Source organism: Chrysoperla carnea, chromosome 2 (assembly GCF_905475395.1).
Source record: "Chrysoperla carnea chromosome 2, inChrCarn1.1, whole genome shotgun sequence".
NCBI lineage: Eukaryota > Metazoa > Arthropoda > Insecta > Neuroptera > Chrysopidae > Chrysoperla > Chrysoperla carnea.
In genome coordinates, this window is record NC_058338.1 from 66985995 (window position 1) to 66994533 (window position 8539).

The 8539-nt window shown below is 29.8% G+C and overlaps 1 protein-coding gene across 1 annotated transcript; it reads right to left on the bottom strand.

Moving 5' to 3' along the window:
- Window positions 1-973: 973 nt before the first annotated feature.
- LOC123292864 (general transcriptional corepressor trfA) lies at window positions 974-7032 on the bottom strand. Its single transcript, XM_044873577.1, has 9 exons — window positions 6954-7032; window positions 4245-6893; window positions 3503-3580; window positions 3126-3218; window positions 2982-3062; window positions 2021-2083; window positions 1884-1937; window positions 1414-1668; window positions 974-1341 (listed from the first exon to the last, which is right to left on the bottom strand). The coding sequence occupies exons 1-9, from the start codon at window positions 7030-7032 to the stop codon at window positions 974-976; spliced, it is 3720 nt and encodes a 1239-aa protein (XP_044729512.1).
- Between the last annotated feature and the right edge of the window lie 1507 nt (window positions 7033-8539).

Genomic DNA, 8539 nt, shown 5'->3' on the forward strand with positions numbered 1-8539 from the left:
AAGTGATTTCATGCTGGTACTACCTTAAGCAATACTTGTTTGTACTCCATTATTGCGGAATAAAATTTCAAAAATAATTGTTTGGTTTTTGTATTTCGTATTTTAGCTATCAGCGTTTTTCATATGCAAGGTCTTGTTGCCACTTGCGGCTCTCCATATTCAGGAAAAATAAATAGAATCACATTAGATGAAAATTATAATCATTGAATTCACTTACGAAGTATTTCGAATTCCTCGGCGACCGCCCTGTATATTCCAAAATAGATAATACAAATTGAATTATTTGGTACTTATCGCCAAATCCCAAAAATCATGTATCGAAAAAACAAAAAAAAATTTCTTTCTGATTTGGACATACCTATATTACCAAAGAAATTCAAACTCAAAGAACAAAAATTCTTATAACTGCGTGTTATCTTTTTTTCATTCACTCCGCACTCATTAGCTACCAGGTTTATTTCCTTGGTGCGCTACTAGCAGGACTTCTCAGTCCCAACTATTTAAATTTGTATTTAAAAACACATTTTACGGATTTAGCATTGAACTATTTATCCGAACTCCTTCCTTCTAGTCACTTTTGTAAAAATAAAATATTGAATATTGGCCTTAATTTCCTCGCCTGGTCTAAAAAGTCCAAAAGTTTTGAACACTTATTGTATTTGTAAAATTTTGAACATTTATTGTATTTGTTTTTATACACAGAATACTCTTGAAGTTGATAAATATAGTATACAAATATCTGAACTTTCTAGAATATTTTTCTTTAATCTCGATTTTCTTAAGGGATAGAAGCTTAAGGATTTAAAGGAAATAGTGTAAATAATAACCACGCCAAATTTTTTTAATAAAACTATTGAACTGTTATTAAAATTTTTAGTTGTCATACAAATTAAGAATCAATTGTTAACTTCAACACACACAAATTAAAACTATACAAAATATAATATAAAGAAAAATAAAATAAAAACTTAATTTATTTACAATCACGCGATTGCATTAAAAGATCAAATCGTCGATTTGATCGTACTCCTTTAATATATTGCCTATCTTTTTGTCTCAATGTTCCTAAATCCCCTCGAATTACTTGTTTTTTCTTCACTTCTTCTTTTAATAATTCTTTCTTGTCCTTGGCGTTTTGTAAACCAAAACCGAACCTATTTGCTGGTTTTCCTGGGGTTTTTTTAATGATTGCTTTTCCAGGAGTATTTTTTAAGTTTGCTTTCGCTGGAGTATTTTCCTTACTTGGTGTTTTAACTGTAGCAGTGGTTGCAACAAGCCTATTTGCTGGAACTGGAAGTCGTGTTGGTTTATTATGATTATTAGTTGAATTATCTTTATGACCTGAAAATTTGCAATATTTTAAAATTTAAATAAGAAAAAATTGCATGCAATAAAATTTTCAAAATGCATTACCTGCTTCAGATGCAATTGAAAATAATTGTTTTGCTCGGTCCGCACGTTTTTTCACATTTTCAACTAACGATTCCATTTTTTCAAAATTTCTTTTATGTATTGAAGCGAAATCAGGCATTTTTTTTACACTTGTACCTCTTTTAGGTGTAGGCTGTTGATTCTTAATGGAAGTAGATGGAGTTTTTTTCAATGAATTTACAGTATCGTTTTTGTTAATTACCAATCCATTATTGTCTAGTGCCGCTTTGATATTTCCTAAAACAAGATTAAGTTTAATGTACACTTGAATTGTAGAAAGCTTTAGAGAGATGATATGTCAATATATTTTAAATTATTAAAATATTAAAAAATAAAGTGAACTTAGCAAAGAAAATTGGCAATTTTATTTCTTAAAATCCCCTTTATATACAGGTTTAGAAAACAGATTTTCTCTAATATTAAAAAATAAATCACAAATACTATTTACTTACTTTGCAAATTATTTGTACCGGTTTTGGCGGGGGTTTTTTCTTCATTACTAATTTCTAAAAATAGAGAAAAATAAACGATCAATTTCGAACAAATTTTTTAAATTAAGGAATTATTTTTCAAATTAAACAGGTCTCACTTTTTAAACCGCTACCAACACTGGAGTGTATTAAACGTTTTGGAGTTTTCTTAAAAACTTTTCCTGGAAAATAAAATTTCAATTAACAAAGTTAATCGGAATCCTTATCGATCAGAAAGTGATAACTATTTTAAATATAATTAAGGAATCTGAAAATTTTAGACGGGGGGGGGGGGGGGGTTTGCCCGATTATTTAAGTAAATAAATTAGTTCGAAAGTAGGCATAATTAACATTGGTTTTATGGTAAAACGGTAAAATTAGTCGGCGGAAATAAAAATACTATTTAAATTAAGTTAAAACCTCAATAAATTATAGGAAAAAAAAAAACCGTTGTGCCCGACTAATCTAGGAATTTTTCGATATATGGAGTAATTTTCAAAATATCGATTATTGAAAAGCCAGGTATCGAAAATTGTTTTCTTATTTTCCGTCTACATTTATGAAGTTATAACAAAATTCATCATCAAAGTTGAAAATATGGTACAAATAATTTCAACCCTAAATCTAAAACTACCTTAATTGCGACATTTCAACAAAATTAAAATAACAATCAAAAGTTTGGGTAAATTGTATTTCCTGATAATTCCTCACTTTCCTGATTTGCAACACTGAAATTTTTGCTAATTTGCATTAGCATGAAAGATAGATTATTTACAAAAAATTTTATCTGGAAAATCTCTTTAAACTTTACACTTTGTTTTTATTTTAAAATTGTTTTTCAGTATTTTGAATAATTTTTGTCACTGCTACAACATTATTTTTTACCACCGGGAGTTTTCCTAAGATAACGAGTCCGTATGAACATTGTACACTTAACTTCTGTATAGGCATATACAGGTGCAATTAGCACCCATAGAAGTTTCAGATTTGGCAAATGATTTCCCCCAACACACCCAAACAGTTTTAGTCAAAACAGGAAAAAATAGTAAAAATAATATAAATAGAAAGGAGTATAATTACTTTTAGTACAGCAATCAGTAACAAGTGGTTGTTTTTCATGAATTTTGATCCTCTTGGATAATTCACGAACTTTAACCTTATCTATAAAAAATAAAACAAAAATGGTTATTAAATATTTAATTTGATCAATCTCAAAAGATGTACCTTCCTCTGGTGTGAATGTTTCATTTAATTTACAAACGCCATCTATTTCTTCGTTTGATTTAATCGATAAATGCGCACCTGTCGATGAATTTTCTTATATAACAAAAATTATGATATTAACAATTTCCTAAATAAAGCGTGTCTCAAAGTTAATGTTTGAAACAAAATATGTATTAAGTTTATGGAAAAATGTTTTGGATAAAAATTGTACGTTATTTTATAAAGAATAACTTTCTGATTTAAAATATTCTCTCAATCTTCTGGGATACTATTTTTCAATTCGGGAATTGAAAAATAGTATCATTCTTTATCTTTTACAATGCCAGTATCACTCCATTTTGAGACGCTTTTTATTAATCAATTTTTTATATACTTACCTTCAATAGCATCTGCAGATTGATTCTCAAATGCTTCCATATCGTAAGTATCATTTAATGGATTTATTGAGACAAAATCTGGAATAAGAAAAGAATAAAATTTCAATTTGAGTAGAAATACATTGAACAAATTTTACAAATTATTAGCAACATAGCACACTGTGCCTAAATAACGTTTGTAATCTGTGAATTCTTTTCTATATTTTATTGATTTAAATTAATTATACATAGTTTTTAAAAAAGTTTTCTTGGTGAAAATTGATGATGATTTTTTATTCAACAAACTAATTGACATTCATTTCATAACAATTGTAAATTTGAGAACTGTTCTTTAAAAATTTTATCTCCAAGAAAATTTTTATAGCCGGGATTTACTCTTTCCGGTGAGCCGCAAAATTTCCAATTGCACGATAAGCTTGAAATTATTGAATATTCTTTGAAACCATATTCAAATAAAACGATAATTGAATCAAAAATGAAAATCATATTTTGCCCGACTATAGAGAAAAAAACCGTTCCAAAACGATTGCCAAAACTAACGGTTCATTTTGAACTGTTTCAACTATTCCGTGTAGCTGTATAGCTAAGAACATTCTCCATTAAATTAAAGGAAACAAATAATCAAAAGCGGTTTTCCGTTTATGCGCTACGATGCCACAGACAGACAGACACACTCACACCGGTCAAACTTATAACACCCCTTTTTTGGTTCGGGGGTTAAAAAATAAAAACAAATACTTACCGACACTTTTCTTTGACGTACTCTCTTTAACTAAACTTGTCGAATGTATATTAAGTGATATTTCTGAATCATCTAAAGTTGAATCAAGAGAGTCCATATGAAACACAGACGTATTTGGATGAAATGTAACCCTTGATTTTCTTGCACTTGTTAAATCTGATTCGGAAATTGAACGTTTTTTGCGTAAAGTAATTTGTGATTTCATATCTTTTTTCTCCATTGATTTTGGTGAATTTTTTACTGTTCTCGCAGTTTTTTTAATAATACTTCGTGGCGTAAAATTAGTCAAATCAATTAAGCTTATATTTTGCGGTGTTTGATTTAAATTGACTTTTTGTGTGAGTGATTTTGAAAGTAATGCTCTTGCGGGTGTACTTGTCTCATATTTGGATTTTCTCATGCTTCGTCCGCTGATGGTTGGCGTAAATGTATCTTGATATTGGAATTTCGGTGATTTGGGTGAAAAAGTTGTATCATTATTTTCAGTAATCAAATCTTTGACTACTTCAAATGAGTTTTCATGAATTCGAGTAGATCTTCGATCTGTTCTGGATTTACTACGATTCATGTCCACATCACTTTCTTCTGATTTTGGATCTTCGTTATTAGTAACCAAACCTCTGACTACTTCAAATGAACTTTCATGAATTCGTGTGGATCTTCGATCTGTTCTGGATTTACTTCGGTTCATGCTCACATAACTTTCTTCTGACTTCGGATTTTCGCTATCAGTAACCAGGTCTTCAACTGCTTCCAATGAATTTTCATGAATTTGTTCAGAGCTACGATCCTTTTTTGATATACTCTGATTCATTTCTACATCAATTATCTGATATTCCGACTTAGAATTTTCGCTGTTAGTGACTAAATCGTTAATTGCCTCAAATGAATTTCCATTACTTCGTGTAGATCTTCGATTCTGCACTTTTAATTTACTCTCATTCTTTTCCATATCAATTTCTTGATCTTTAATATCAGCGCTGTCAGTATTTAGACCTTTGGCCGCTTCAAAAGAGCTTTCATTACTTCGTGACGATGTCCGATTCTTTTCCATATTAATTTCTTGATCTTTAGAATCTTCTCTGTCAATAATTAAATCTTTGACCGCTTCGAAAGAATTTTCATGAGCTCGTGTAGATCTGCGATTCACTTTTGATTTAGTTTGATTTATTTTCACGTCAATTTCTTGATCTTCGCTGTCAGTTAAATCTTTGAACCTTTCAGGATAATCTTCATGAGCTCGTGTCAATCTTACATTCACTTTAGATACACTCCGATTCATTTCCTTTCGAATTTCTTGGTCTTTTGACTTGGGGTTTTCGCTGTCAGGGTTCAAACCTTTAACCGCTTCAAAGGAATTTTCATGAGCTCGTGTAGATCTCCGAATCACTTTTGATTTAATAGGCTTCGTTTCTTCAACAATTTTTTGATCTTCATCATCAGTAATCAAATCTTCGACGGCAGAAACTGAATTTTCCTGAGCTCGTGTAGATTTTCGACGAACTTTCGATCTACCTCGATTCATTTCTATATTAATTTCTTGATCCGGCTTTAAAATTGAATTTTCAGGCTTATCTTCGGGTTCATTTGTCCGATTTATTTCCATGCGAATTTCTTGGTTTTTTGACTTGGAATTTTCACGGTCAGGATTTAATTCTTTAACTGCTTCAAAGGAATTTTCATGAGCTCGTGTAGATCTCCGATTTACTTTTGATTTAATGGACTTCGATTCTTCAACAATTTTTTTATCTTCATCGTCCGTAATCAAATCTTCGACTGCAGGAATTGAAATTTCCTGAGCTCGTGTAGATTTTCGACGAACTTTCGATTTACCTCGATTCATTTCTATGTTAATTTCTTGATCTGGCTTTAAAATTGAATTTTCAGACTTTTGTACAACTTCATTAGTTCGTGTAGATCTTTTTGATTTTGTTCGTTTTGATACTTCTTTTATATTATTTTCCGACTGTGAAGTTTCACCATCCAGAACTGTTTCAAATCTATTTCGAATAGATTTTTTGTCTTTTTTAGATCCAGTTTTGTTCATTTCCGTATCTGAATTGGAATCAACATGATTATTTTCTGCCTGCTTGTTTGAATTTGGCGTTTTATTTACTTTACTTAATGTTGAACTTAAATTTTCCTCTTTATTAATAAATGACTTTCTACCTTTTCTCGTTTTTTTAATAATAATATCATTTTCATTATTTTCATCCGAGTTTGAACTGTTTAAATTTTTTTTATTACTTTTTTTAGATACCATAGAACGTTTCTTCTTCGATGTACCACTATCTTCTGTTGTATCTACTTTCGACATGGATTTTCTACTTCTTAATTGCCGTAGATTCGTCTCACCATCAGAATTTTGAATTTCTGTATTATTTGGCATTGATTTACGATTATTTCTCGTTTTAAGAGTTTTCTGTTCATTTTCTTTTTCAGTATCTGAATTTTTTGTTTTGTTAATACGTTTTGAAATATTTTTCGTTGGTATTTCTTCTTCACTTTCTGTTGTTGTTTTTATATCAGGTGATATTAAAGATACAAATTCAATGGATTCATCAGTTAGCATTTGTTCCTCATTTTTTAATTTAGAAATACTAAATAAATCTTCATTTTCACTTTGTTTTCGAGTTTTTCTTTTATTTTCTAAAAAGTAAAATTTTTTGTTAGAAATAAGACCCCTGTAAACAGAAATCATATACTTACTGTCCGGTGTAAAAGTTTCGATAGAAGAATCATTTATCGATTCTGAGTTCGATAAAATTTTATTACGTAAACGTGGCATTGGTTACAGAATTATCGTAGTTATTAAATTTTTTCGAAATATATATTTTTTGATTCGATTTTACTAAAAAAACAGTAAAAAGCAGACTAAAGAAGCATAAATAAAATCAAATTTGTCAGTTAAATTAAAAACTTACAGTTAAAAGTCATACCAACCTTTAGTAGATTTTTTATTTTTATTTAGGGTCATTTCCATGACAAAAAATGACAAAAACTTTGTTTTATTAATTAAGGTGGTTCGGTTATTAGCTGGAAATTTTCGGCAAATTTACGTTTTTTATTGTGTTTAACACCTTAATAGTCTTTATTAATGAAATTATTTAATGTAATTAATTAATGAAGGCATTTAAATGTTACATCTGGTTTAAATATATAAATGTTAAATCATGAAGTTTATAAACGTACGTATGTATATAATACGCATACGTATAGCTGAGCGCTGTAACCTCTATTTTCTGCAACCTCTATTTCAAAAACGCTGCAACGCATAAAAGAGGTTCCAGGTTTCCAGGCGAAATACTTGTAGAGAATTTTATCCTCTATAACTTTCATAATAAATGTAAATACGATTGAAGGCAAAGGAAACAACATATTCTAAAACAAGTGAAAACAAACAATTAACTGAGTTAATTGTTGAAATACCATGTATAGATAGTTTTGATGACGCAATCGTTTGTTTTTTGACGTCACGTAAATTAAGAAAGATTTCCACTCTTAAATAGCCACACACACATAACTGATATTCCCATATTAATACATACTACAAAATTTTCATCTAATTAGCGCCCTCGTGGGTAAACAGTGATGTTTACGAAAAAATGTTTCAAACAAAAGTTGTATATTTTTTGTTTGATAAGGAACATTTTTTACATTTAAACATTTGTTCTATCTCTAACGGTTTACAAAATGGGTCCTACGGACCCAAAACCCAATTGACCTGTTGCTCATTTACGAACTCGACCTCACTTTTTACGTCTTAAGTACACTATAAAAATTTCAGCTTGATATTTCTTTTCATTTTTGAGTAATCGTGATGACAGACGGGCAGACGACAGACAGACAGACAGACATAAGGAAATGGACTGATTAGGTGATTCTATGAACACCTAAACCAAAATTTTTTTCGTAGCATCAATATTTTTAAGCGTTGCAAACTTGGGACTAAACATAATATACTATGTATATTTCATATACATATATAACATATATAACACGTATAACAAGTGAAAACAAACAACTGCCTGAGTTAATTGTTGAAATACCATGCATAGACAGTGTTGATTACTCTATCACATTACACATACATACATGTCACACATACGTAACTGATATCCCCATAAAATACATACTATATAATTTACGTCTAATTTGCGCCCTCACGGGTAAACAGTGATCTTTACGAAAAAATATTTCAAACAAAAGTAGTTTATTTTTTTTATAAGGAACATTTTTAAAATTTAAACTTTTGTTCTACCTCTAACGGTTTACAAGATGGGTTCTACGGACCC

Excerpts from the sequence above, each read along its gene's own strand:
- LOC123292864 (XM_044873577.1), bottom strand. The coding sequence starts at position 7,032 with ATGCCACGTTTACGTAATAAAATTTTATCGAACTCAGAATCGATAAAT. Across the intron at positions 6,894-6,953 it reads CGAAACTTTTACACCGGACA|AAAATAAAAGAAAAACTCGA; the intron begins GTAAGTATATGA and ends TTTACTTTTTAG. Across the intron at positions 1,938-2,020 it reads TGTTGGTAGCGGTTTAAAAA|AAATTAGTAATGAAGAAAAA; the intron begins GTGAGACCTGTT and ends CTCTATTTTTAG.